This window comes from Achroia grisella, unplaced genomic scaffold (assembly GCF_030625045.1).
Source record: "Achroia grisella isolate CSIRO2021 unplaced genomic scaffold, CSIRO_AGI_Agris_v1 utg900, whole genome shotgun sequence".
Lineage (NCBI taxonomy): Eukaryota > Metazoa > Arthropoda > Insecta > Lepidoptera > Pyralidae > Achroia > Achroia grisella.
The window spans coordinates 1,526,692-1,540,127 of record NW_026713059.1 but is presented as its reverse complement, the minus strand read 5'-3'; the positions used below and the strand labels follow the sequence as shown (position 1 = coordinate 1,540,127).

General features: G+C 36.0%; 2 protein-coding genes across 2 annotated transcripts; both read right to left on the bottom strand.

The window, feature by feature from the left end:
* Positions 1–4,596: 4,596 nt before the first annotated feature.
* On the bottom strand, positions 4,597–6,113 carry LOC131853400 (uncharacterized). Its single transcript, XM_059204279.1, has one exon. It carries the CDS (start codon positions 6,111–6,113, stop codon positions 4,758–4,760), a length of 1,356 nt encoding a protein of 451 aa, XP_059060262.1. The 3' UTR covers positions 4,597–4,757.
* Positions 6,114–10,706: 4,593 nt separating this feature from the next.
* LOC131853401 (uncharacterized) lies at positions 10,707–12,223 on the bottom strand. The gene has a single exon (XM_059204280.1). It carries the CDS (start codon positions 12,221–12,223, stop codon positions 10,868–10,870), a length of 1,356 nt encoding a protein of 451 aa, XP_059060263.1. The 3' UTR covers positions 10,707–10,867.
* Between the last annotated feature and the right edge of the window lie 1,213 nt (positions 12,224–13,436).

Below are 13,436 nucleotides of genomic sequence, written 5' to 3'. Positions count from 1 at the left end.
ATTGAGAAAAAAATATAGGTGTGTATTGCACCGTTACAAATTTACTATGATTGTTGATTATATAATGATAATGATTACAATGGGTGATACACGGTATATGTACAATAGGTTAACGATATTATAATTATAAAGCTTAGTGCAACAATTGTTAATGCAAAATGTGGGTAGTGCTAATATTTATTGATGAAGTTACGATCAGATGTAATGAGTATTTATTAAAAGTATTATAAGAATATTAGTAGTAATGAGAACTAATGAAGAAGGAATATATGAAAGAAATATTCTATATTAGCTTAATCAACCTTAAAACTATGAAGTAAATTACCATCACCAATGAAAAACCAATAAAAGCTAAATTGTGCGATATGCTCGTGAATGAAACCTATGCTGGGCGCCAGTGTCACACTTTTAGTAGTTTGGTGTTAAAATAAGTTAAATAAAATCCGGATTGTGTGAAAGAATATAATTATATGACATAAGTTATGTAATATATATAGTTAGCACTGTAGTTCATAAGGAGGTTCTTTGTCCATACACAAAATCGCACAATTTAGCATCTAGTAGCACCGAATACCACTGCCCTGGAGTATCCTGCGTCACACGACGGCAGTCGACACGGGTACTAGCGGTGTAGGCCGTTTAGCACTCAGGTCGTGCGGTGTTCCGGGCCGGAGATTTGAACCCTGGAATTACAGAAATAACTGCTACTTTTATAGCCGTCCATAGAACCCTCACTTGTGTTAGCGATGACGCCTTTCATTCCAGAAGCGAGATGAAATGGTGCAGATGGTAATGGCACTAAGCTATGGCTCTCAAAGGTGAGGTAAAAGAGAATAAAGATGGAATAGCTTCAAATAGCTCATATTCTCCTAACTAATTAATAACTATAAACTGATTGTATTCATTAATTACAATTAATTCAACTAGTAGGTAGATGAAAAGCATTTCTATTGTGCAATTACATTGGTATAAATGACATTATGGTATAGTACTATGCTATAGTTATTTTAAGCGTACAATTAGTAAAAACAGTAACAAGTTGTATGGCAGGAACATAAGTTAATTAAGCAGAAAACTTAAGGTCTAGGAGATATAATAGATAGATACAGCTATATAGTGATACAAATTAGTTTCTATATATCAGTGCAATACTCACCCAATTCGGGGTTTATAATTCCTTTAAAAATGGTCTTGCAACTATATACTAGTATATATTGCGAAACAGCAAAATAAAAGCGTAGAATTCCAGCTTAAGAATAGAATCGGTAGCAGAAGCAAGTATGTGTCCACCGTGTAGGTTAGCCAGGGACGAATGAATCTCCACCTAACACGTAGGTGCTGGACGACTTCGATGTCCCCCCTCGCACCGGTCTCCGTTGCATCGCGAGATCGGCTTGCATTTAATAAACATACCGTGCAACTCGGGTTTGCTTTCGCATTTATTTTTATTTTATATAATTTTTAATAAAGTGCATAGTATGAGTAAAGAAGTTGTTACATACCCCTCTTTTTAGGTTAGGATTTTTCCTAGTAAAATCCACTAATAAAAAATATATACCTATGTTATCTTAAAATCTTTGACATGCCATGTACCTAGTTTATTCCCTGACATATCTTCAAGTTCGTAGACTAACCTAGATTTTTTGTCCGTAATACGACATTTAATGAATTTAGGTGCTAATTTTTTTGAAAATCTATTGTCTTTGTCGCTTTGATAAAAGGTACGTTTCCATATAATGTCTCCAATATTAAAATCTACATTTTTACGGCGAAGATTATAATTGGAACAATTCCGAGAATGGGCTTTGATGAGCGCTGCTTGGACTTTATCAAAGATTTTGCGCAAGCTACCTTGATTTTCTACATATTCATCGCGGGGTAGAAATACTATGTGGTCCCCGATATCTGAGTCGATATAATGAGATCCGCATATTATTAGTTCCCGGCCGAATACCAAAAACGATGGTGTATAGCCAGTTACTTCGCTGACTGAACTATTTAAAGCGAATTGTATTTTAGGCATTAGGTTGTCCCAGGATCTATGATCATTATCGATAAAGGAAGAGATAGCAGTGATAATTGTTTTATTGTACCGTTCTACCATGTTAACTTGAGGTGTGTACAAGGGTGTATAAAAAATATTGGGGATACCGTAAGAAGAGAACATATTTTTCATAGTATTACTGACAAATTGTCTTCCATTATCCATTAAAATAGTGCTAGGTATACCATGAATTAAGAAAATATTTTCCTCTAAAATTTTGCAAATTATATCAGCTGTTGCACGTCTTATAGGGAATAACAAGCAATATTTAGAGAAACAACAGGTGACGACTAGTAAAAAGGTGTTCTGTTTTCTAGAGACCGGTAGAGGTCCTACTAAATCGACGCTTATCATTTGAAATGGTCGGCTGCAGTGTTTTGGTCTCCCCATCGTACCTGGAGTGCTATGGTTTGGGTGCTTCTGAGCGAGACAAGTTTCGCAACTAGTAACAAAGTTTGTTACGTCGTGGTGTAGACCAGGCCAAAAGTATTTTAGTGATAAACGTTTGAGTGTTTTAAAAATACCGAAGTGTCCTGAAGTAGGTTCTGAGTGATTTTGATGTATTGCTTTTTGGCGATACTCCAAGGGTATCACTTCTTTCCACTCAAATTCCTTGGTCAGTGGATTGAGGGATTTCATGTATCGGTACAGCTTACAATTAGCGATACGGTAATTTAGAAAAGAAGATGGGTTTTTTTTGGCAGCCATTAAATATGTTTAAATACCAGGGATCATTAGTTTTAGGGTCGGTTTCAGTCTGTCCGTCTGTTGAATCATCAATAGCAGATATAGGTACAGCACGAGACAAGCTATCCGGTACGACATTATCCGTGCCTCTGCGGTGTTTAATTTCGAAATTGAAAGCAGAAAGACGAACACCCCAGCGCGCAAGTCGTCCGGTGGGATTATTAAGATTAAGAAACCATTTAAGTGAAGAATGGTCCGTGTAAACAGAGAACTTAAGACCATTTTCTAAATAGCAACGCCAATGTTCAATGGCAACTACGACGGCTAGTGCTTCACGTTCTGTAGCACTATAATTGCGTTCTTGTTTAGAGAGAGACTTACTCATATATGCTATTACTTTTTCTTCATCATTGAGATTCTGTGTGAGGACGGCACCTATTCCATAATCGCTAGCATCAGTGTGTACCTCGAATGGTTTAGAATAGTCTGGACAAGTAAGAATAGGTGCTGATGCTAAATGCTCTTTTAATTGCCTATAAGCGTAGTCAGCTTCTTGTGACCAAGAGAAAGGGGGAGCCTTCTTGCCTTGTGATGTAAGCTTATTAAGAGGGGCCGCTAGACTACTGAAATTTGGTATAAAACGGCGATACCAAGAAGCTGTACCAATGAATCGTCGTACCTCTTTACGATTAGTAGGGATTGGATAATTAGTAATAGATGCAACTTTATCAGGATCGGCGTGTAGTCCATTAGCGTCAACTATATAACCCAAGTATTTAAGTTGTTTCCTGAAAAATTGGCTCTTTTGAAAATTTATTGTAAGGTTCGCCAATTTTAATTTTTCTAACACATTGTTTAGCAAGTGTATATGTTGACTAAATGACTCGGAGACAATTATAATGTCATCAATGTAAACGAATACTCGAAATTCGAACTCAGGGCCATAAAACAATTCGTCAACGAGTCTCTGTTGTGTTGCAGGTGCGTTAGTTAACCCAAAGGGCATAGATTTAAATTGGAAGGTACCACGAGTTGGAATGTAAAATGCAGTTTTGCATCTGTCCTTTTTTTTTTATTAAAATTTGCCAAAAACTTTTTGAAAGATCTATACTACTGAGATATTTGGCATCGCGTAGATTGTCGAGTATTTCTGTAATGTAAGGTAAGCTATACGCATCTTTTTTTGTTACTGTATTAAGCTTTCTGCTATCTAAACAGAACCTGAGCTCACCGTTTTTTTTAGGTGTTAAAAGAACGGGAGACGACCAAGGGCTTTCACAGGGTTCGACAACATCATCCTTTAACATCTCGTCCAACTGTTCTACTAATATTCTTTGTTTTTCAGGTGACATACGATAATAGCGTTGACGTATGGGGGCAGCATCCCCAGTATCAATGGAATGCGTGATTAGTGTAGTGCGACCTAACCCACGCTCCTCGTATGAAATGTCACGGTACTGAGAAATAAGATTATCGGCCATATTCCTCTGGTCATCTGTCAAATGCTCGTAGGAACATAATGCTATAGCACTGTCTAACGCATTACTCATCATGTAGGTTTCAGAGTCCTTGTGAAATGATATTGCGTCTAAATGTTTAGGAAAGAGACCGAACGTTCGCCAAAAATCAATACCTAGGATAACGGAGTTTTTTATACCTGGTACTACGTAGGCATTGACTGTGTGCATTTGTCTTTCAAAATAGATAGGGAGACGAATAATTCCGATAGCATTTAGCTTCTCTCCGCCGGCAGCAACAAATTGAACAGGGGTAGTGTCTTGTATTTTGAGACCCATATTTACAAAAAAATCATGATATCCGTTCCCAATAATAGTAACGCAAGAACCGGTATCTAACAATCCAGTTATTAACTTATCTAATACATTAATTTTAACGTATGGTCGAGTTCTATCGAGGATATTTTTATTATTATCGACTGAAGCAACCGAATTAAAGGTGAAAAAATTTTTAACAAATTTTAACCAATCCTTCCATTCCTGAACTCGGCCACTCCAATCGAATTTATTTAGTTTTTTGCCGGTTCCTGTTTGTGAGTGGTATTGCAATCAGGACATTCCGGGTAGCGCACGTCCTTTTTACCACATTTAAAGCAGATAGGGAACCGCTCCTCACTGCAGCTGCTTAAAGAGTGACTGTTAGATCTACATCTAGGGCAGAACACCTGTCTAGATTGATCATTTGTATATATAGCGCTCACGTTAAAATTTTGATTTTTATAACTATTTGATTGATTGAAATTAGCATTAGTAAGGTTTGTTTTATTTTGGTAATTATAGGTAGCGTTTTGATTAAATTGTTTATTATAATTGTATTTAGTTTGTTCAGATTTATATTTATAAGCAAATTCAGGGGCGAGTGTACTACTAGTTACCCTAGGTGGCTCATGAAATTGCAAAAATCTAGAATTAACAGTCTCGTAATTACGGCAGACCGATTTTAATTCATCCATAGATTTAATATTAGGAGATGCTGCTAGAGTATTTGCGTAGCAGGGGCGGATATTGTGCATTAATATATCGAGTTTATCTTCATTATTCATAGGTTTGCTGAGACGAGAAAACATGCCATGCATAATAGACAGATATATTGTAATGTTTTCGTGTTCTCCCTGTGTACGCGATCGAATTTCAGCAGCGAGTCTATAGTCATAGTCAGAACTACTAAAATCTTCTCTAAGTAATGCACAGAGGTCATTCCATGAGTTTACTCGGTCTTTATTATAACGATACCAATGTAGTGCGTCATCGACAAATATTTCATAGGCTAAAGTTAGTATTTTATCAAAGGTAATACCCCTAGATTGCACATATTCTTCTACTCTTTGTATAAAGGAATGAACACAGGTTTTCCCTGAATATTTAAGTTTATTTAGATCTGTAGATAGATTACGTTCACAAGTGACAGATATGGTGGGAGTGTCCGTAGTATTATCAGGGGCTGAAGCCGAACTATTAGTTGGAGTAGTATGAGATTTAATATTTGATAGTTCCTTGAATTGAGAATTAAAGCTAGAAATACAGGTTTTGTGTATGTCGGTAAGTTCGGTAGAAGGTACAATTCTGTTAAGACGGTGATAAATATGATGTAATAAAGTTTCAGTTCTATTAAATAAGTTTTTATCTAGTTTATTTTTAAGACTAGTTAAATTACTTTGCGATTTTATAAGTGACTCCTTTACTTCCTTCAGGTCATCTGTAGGATCTAAATGAGACTCTAAGATATCCTCTGAGGGCAAAAGTTGAGACAGTTTAATAATTTGCTTTCTCAATTCTTGAACTGATTCACCAGTACCACCACGGAGTTCCACTTCGTACACCAATTCTGATTTTTGTAATGATAGGTATTTAATACTATATGCCATATTGAGAAAAAAATATAGGTGTGTATTGCACCGTTACAAATTTACTATGATTGTTGATTATATAATGATAATGATTACAATGGGTGATACACGGTATATGTACAATAGGTTAACGATATTATAATTATAAAGCTTAGTGCAACAATTGTTAATGCAAAATGTGGGTAGTGCTAATATTTATTGATGAAGTTACGATCAGATGTAATGAGTATTTATTAAAAGTATTATAAGAATATTAGTAGTAATGAGAACTAATGAAGAAGGAATATATGAAAGAAATATTCTATATTAGCTTAATCAACCTTAAAACTATGAAGTAAATTACCATCACCAATGAAAAACCAATAAAAGCTAAATTGTGCGATATGCTCGTGAATGAAACCTATGCTGGGCGCCAGTGTCACACTTTTAGTAGTTTGGTGTTAAAATAAGTTAAATAAAATCCGGATTGTGTGAAAGAATATAATTATATGACATAAGTTATGTAATATATATAGTTAGCACTGTAGTTCATAAGGAGGTTCTTTGTCCATACACAAAATCGCACAATTTAGCATCTAGTAGCACCGAATACCACTGCCCTGGAGTATCCTGCGTCACACGACGGCAGTCGACACGGGTACTAGCGGTGTAGGCCGTTTAGCACTCAGGTCGTGCGGTGTTCCGGGCCGGAGATTTGAACCCTGGAATTACAGAAATAACTGCTACTTTTATAGCCGTCCATAGAACCCTCACTTGTGTTAGCGATGACGCCTTTCATTCCAGAAGCGAGATGAAATGGTGCAGATGGTAATGGCACTAAGCTATGGCTCTCAAAGGTGAGGTAAAAGAGAATAAAGATGGAATAGCTTCAAATAGCTCATATTCTCCTAACTAATTAATAACTATAAACTGATTGTATTCATTAATTACAATTAATTCAACTAGTAGGTAGATGAAAAGCATTTCTATTGTGCAATTACATTGGTATAAATGACATTATGGTATAGTACTATGCTATAGTTATTTTAAGCGTACAATTAGTAAAAACAGTAACAAGTTGTATGGCAGGAACATAAGTTAATTAAGCAGAAAACTTAAGGTCTAGGAGATATAATAGATAGATACAGCTATATAGTGATACAAATTAGTTTCTATATATCAGTGCAATACTCACCCAATTCGGGGTTTATAATTCCTTTAAAAATGGTCTTGCAACTATATACTAGTATATATTGCGAAACAGCAAAATAAAAGCGTAGAATTCCAGCTTAAGAATAGAATCGGTAGCAGAAGCAAGTATGTGTCCACCGTGTAGGTTAGCCAGGGACGAATGAATCTCCACCTAACACGTAGGTGCTGGACGACTTCGATGTCCCCCTCGCACCGGTCTCCGTTGCATCGCGAGATCGGCTTGCATTTAATAAACATACCGTGCAACTCGGGTTTGCTTTCGCATTTATTTTTATTTTATATAATTTTTAATAAAGTGCATAGTATGAGTAAAGAAGTTGTTACATACCCCTCTTTTTAGGTTAGGATTTTTCCTAGTAAAATCCACTAATAAAAAATATATACCTATGTTATCTTAAAATCTTTGACATGCCATGTACCTAGTTTATTCCCTGACATATCTTCAAGTTCGTAGACTAACCTAGATTTTTTGTCCGTAATACGACATTTAATGAATTTAGGTGCTAATTTTTTTGAAAATCTATTGTCTTTGTCGCTTTGATAAAAGGTACGTTTCCATATAATGTCTCCAATATTAAAATCTACATTTTTACGGCGAAGATTATAATTGGAACAATTCCGAGAATGGGCTTTGATGAGCGCTGCTTGGACTTTATCAAAGATTTTGCGCAAGCTACCTTGATTTTCTACATATTCATCGCGGGGTAGAAATACTATGTGGTCCCCGATATCTGAGTCGATATAATGAGATCCGCATATTATTAGTTCCCGGCCGAATACCAAAAACGATGGTGTATAGCCAGTTACTTCGCTGACTGAACTATTTAAAGCGAATTGTATTTTAGGCATTAGGTTGTCCCAGGATCTATGATCATTATCGATAAAGGAAGAGATAGCAGTGATAATTGTTTTATTGTACCGTTCTACCATGTTAACTTGAGGTGTGTACAAGGGTGTATAAAAAATATTGGGGATACCGTAAGAAGAGAACATATTTTTCATAGTATTACTGATAAATTGTCTTCCATTATCCATTAAAATAGTGCTAGGTATACCATGAATTAAGAAAATATTTTCCTCTAAAATTTTGCAAATTATATCAGCTGTTGCACGTCTTATAGGGAATAACAAGCAATATTTAGAGAAACAACAGGTGACGACTAGTAAAAAGGTGTTCTGTTTTCTAGAGACCGGTAGAGGTCCTACTAAATCGACGCTTATCATTTGAAATGGTCGGCTGCAGTGTTTTGGTCTCCCCATCGTACCTGGAGTGCTATGGTTTGGGTGCTTCTGAGCGAGACAAGTTTCGCAACTAGTAACAAAGTTTGTTACGTCGTGGTGTAGACCAGGCCAAAAGTATTTTAGTGATAAACGTTTGAGTGTTTTAAAAATACCGAAGTGTCCTGAAGTAGGTTCTGAGTGATTTTGATGTATTGCTTTTTGGCGATACTCCAAGGGTATCACTTCTTTCCACTCAAATTCCTTGGTCAGTGGATTGAGGGATTTCATGTATCGGTACAGCTTACAATTAGCGATACGGTAATTTAGAAAAGAAGATGGGTTTTTTTGGCAGCCATTAAATATGTTTAAATACCAGGGATCATTAGTTTTAGGGTCGGTTTCAGTCTGTCCGTCTGTTGAATCATCAATAGCAGATATAGGTACAGCACGAGACAAGCTATCCGGTACGACATTATCCGTGCCTCTGCGGTGTTTAATTTCGAAATTGAAAGCAGAAAGACGAACACCCCAGCGCGCAAGTCGTCCGGTGGGATTATTAAGATTAAGAAACCATTTAAGTGAAGAATGGTCCGTGTAAACAGAGAACTTAAGACCATTTTCTAAATAGCAACGCCAATGTTCAATGGCAACTACGACGGCTAGTGCTTCACGTTCTGTAGCACTATAATTGCGTTCTTGTTTAGAGAGAGACTTACTCATATATGCTATTACTTTTTCTTCATCATTGAGATTCTGTGTGAGGACGGCACCTATTCCATAATCGCTAGCATCAGTGTGTACCTCGAATGGTTTAGAATAGTCTGGACAAGTAAGAATAGGTGCTGATGCTAAATGCTCTTTTAATTGCCTATAAGCGTAGTCAGCTTCTTGTGACCAAGAGAAAGGGGGAGCCTTCTTGCCTTGTGATGTAAGCTTATTAAGAGGGGCCGCTAGACTACTGAAATTTGGTATAAAACGGCGATACCAAGAAGCTGTACCAATGAATCGTCGTACCTCTTTACGATTAGTAGGGATTGGATAATTAGTAATAGATGCAACTTTATCAGGGTCGGCGTGTAGTCCATTAGCGTCAACTATATAACCCAAGTATTTAAGTTGTTTCCTGAAAAATTGGCTCTTTTCAAAATTTATTGTAAGGTTCGCCAATTTTAATTTTTCTAACACATTGTTTAGCAAGTGTATATGTTGACTAAATGACTCGGAGACAATTATAATGTCATCAATGTAAACGAATACTCGAAATTCGAACTCAGGGCCATAAAACAATTCGTCAACGAGTCTCTGTTGTGTTGCAGGTGCGTTAGTTAACCCAAAGGGCATAGATTTAAATTGGAAGGTACCACGAGTTGGAATGTAAAATGCAGTTTTGCATCTGTCCTTTTTTTTTATTAAAATTTGCCAAAAACTTTTTGAAAGATCTATACTACTGAGATATTTGGCATCGCGTAGATTGTCGAGTATTTCTGTAATGTAAGGTAAGCTATACGCATCTTTTTTTGTTACTGTATTAAGCTTTCTGCTATCTAAACAGAACCTGAGCTCACCGTTTTTTTTAGGTGTTAAAAGAACGGGAGACGACCAAGGGCTTTCACAGGGTTCGACAACATCATCCTTTAACATCTCGTCCAACTGTTCTACTAATATTCTTTGTTTTTCAGGTGACATACGATAATAGCGTTGACGTATGGGGGCAGCATCCCCAGTATCAATGGAATGCGTGATTAGTGTAGTGCGACCTAACCCACGCTCCTCGTATGAAATGTCACGGTACTGAGAAATAAGATTATCGGCCATATTCCTCTGGTCATCTGTCAAATGCTCGTAGGAACATAATGCTATAGCACTGTCTAACGCATTACTCATCATGTAGGTTTCAGAGTCCTTGTGAAATGATATTGCGTCTAAATGTTTAGGAAAGAGACCGAACGTTCGCCAAAAATCAATACCTAGGATAACGGAGTTTTTTATACCTGGTACTACGTAGGCATTGACTGTGTGCATTTGTCTTTCAAAATAGATAGGGAGACGAATAATTCCGATAGCATTTAGCTTCTCTCCGCCGGCAGCAACAAATTGAACAGGGGTAGTGTCTTGTATTTTGAGACCCATATTTACAAAAAAATCATGATATCCGTTCCCAATAATAGTAACGCAAGAACCGGTATCTAACAATCCAGTTATTAACTTATCTAATACATTAATTTTAACGTATGGTCGAGTTCTATCGAGGATATTTTTATTATTATCGACTGAAGCAACCGAATTAAAGGTGAAAAAATTTTTAACAAATTTTAACCAATCCTTCCATTCCTGAACTCGGCCACTCCAATCGAATTTATTTAGTTTTTTGCCGGTTCCTGTTTGTGAGTGGTATTGCAATCAGGACATTCCGGGTAGCGCACGTCCTTTTTACCACATTTAAAGCAGATAGGGAACCGCTCCTCACTGCAGCTGCTTAAAGAGTGACTGTTAGATCTACATCTAGGGCAGAACACCTGTCTAGATTGATCATTTGTATATATAGCGCTCACGTTAAAATTTTGATTTTTATAACTATTTGATTGATTGAAATTAGCATTAGTAAGGTTTGTTTTATTTTGGTAATTATAGGTAGCGTTTTGATTAAATTGTTTATTATAATTGTATTTAGTTTGTTCAGATTTATATTTATAAGCAAATTCAGGGGCGAGTGTACTACTAGTTACCCTAGGTGGCTCATGAAATTGCAAAAATCTAGAATTAACAGTCTCGTAATTACGGCAGACCGATTTTAATTCATCCATAGATTTAATATTAGGAGATGCTGCTAGAGTATTTGCGTAGCAGGGGCGGATATTGTGCATTAATATATCGAGTTTATCTTCATTATTCATAGGTTTGCTGAGACGAGAAAACATGCCATGCATAATAGACAGATATATTGTAATGTTTTCGTGTTCTCCCTGTGTACGCGATCGAATTTCAGCAGCGAGTCTATAGTCATAGTCAGAACTACTAAAATCTTCTCTAAGTAATGCACAGAGGTCATTCCATGAGTTTACTCGGTCTTTATTATAACGATACCAATGTAGTGCGTCATCGACAAATATTTCATAGGCTAAAGTTAGTATTTTATCAAAGGTAATACCCCTAGATTGCACATATTCTTCTACTCTTTGTATAAAGGAATGAACACAGGTTTTCCCTGAATATTTAAGTTTATTTAGATCTGTAGATAGATTACGTTCACAAGTGACAGATATGGTGGGAGTGTCCGTAGTATTATCAGGGGCTGAAGCCGAACTATTAGTTGGAGTAGTATGAGATTTAATATTTGATAGTTCCTTGAATTGAGAATTAAAGCTAGAAATACAGGTTTTGTGTATGTCGGTAAGTTCGGTAGAAGGTACAATTCTGTTAAGACGGTGATAAATATGATGTAATAAAGTTTCAGTTCTATTAAATAAGTTTTTATCTAGTTTATTTTTAAGACTAGTTAAATTACTTTGCGATTTTATAAGTGACTCCTTTACTTCCTTCAGGTCATCTGTAGGATCTAAATGAGACTCTAAGATATCCTCTGAGGGCAAAAGTTGAGACAGTTTAATAATTTGCTTTCTCAATTCTTGAACTGATTCACCAGTACCACCACGGAGTTCCACTTCGTACACCAATTCTGATTTTTGTAATGATAGGTATTTAATACTATATGCCATATTGAGAAAAAAATATAGGTGTGTATTGCACCGTTACAAATTTACTATGATTGTTGATTATATAATGATAATGATTACAATGGGTGATACACGGTATATGTACAATAGGTTAACGATATTATAATTATAAAGCTTAGTGCAACAATTGTTAATGCAAAATGTGGGTAGTGCTAATATTTATTGATGAAGTTACGATCAGATGTAATGAGTATTTATTAAAAGTATTATAAGAATATTAGTAGTAATGAGAACTAATGAAGAAGGAATATATGAAAGAAATATTCTATATTAGCTTAATCAACCTTAAAACTATGAAGTAAATTACCATCACCAATGAAAAACCAATAAAAGCTAAATTGTGCGATATGCTCGTGAATGAAACCTATGCTGGGCGCCAGTGTCACACTTTTAGTAGTTTGGTGTTAAAATAAGTTAAATAAAATCCGGATTGTGTGAAAGAATATAATTATGTGACATAAGTTATGTAATATATATAGTTAGCACTGTAGTTCATAAGGAGGTTCTTTGTCCATACACAAAATCGCACAATTTAGCATCTAGTAGCACCGAATACCACTGCCCTGGAGTATCCTGCGTCACACGACGGCAGTCGACACGGGTACTAGCGGTGTAGGCCGTTTAGCACTCAGGTCGTGCGGTGTTCCGGGCCGGAGATTTGAACCCTGGAATTACAGAAATAACTGCTACTTTTATAGCCGTCCATAGAACCCTCACTTGTGTTAGCGATGACGCCTTTCATTCCAGAAGCGAGATGAAATGGTGCAGATGGTAATGGCACTAAGCTATGGCTCTCAAAGGTGAGGTAAAAGAGAATAAAGATGGAATAGCTTCAAATAGCTCATATTCTCCTAACTAATTAATAACTATAAACTGATTGTATTCATTAATTACAATTAATTCAACTAGTAGGTAGATGAAAAGCATTTCTATTGTGCAATTACATTGGTATAAATGACATTATGGTATAGTACTATGCTATAGTTATTTTAAGCGTACAATTAGTAAAAACAGTAACAAGTTGTATGGCAGGAACATAAGTTAATTAAGCAGAAAACTTAAGGTCTAGGAGATATAATAGATAGATACAGCTATATAGTGATACAAATTAGTTTCTATATATCAGTGCAATACTCACCCAATTCGGGGTTTATAATTCCTTTAAAAATGGTCTTGCAACTATATACTAGTATAT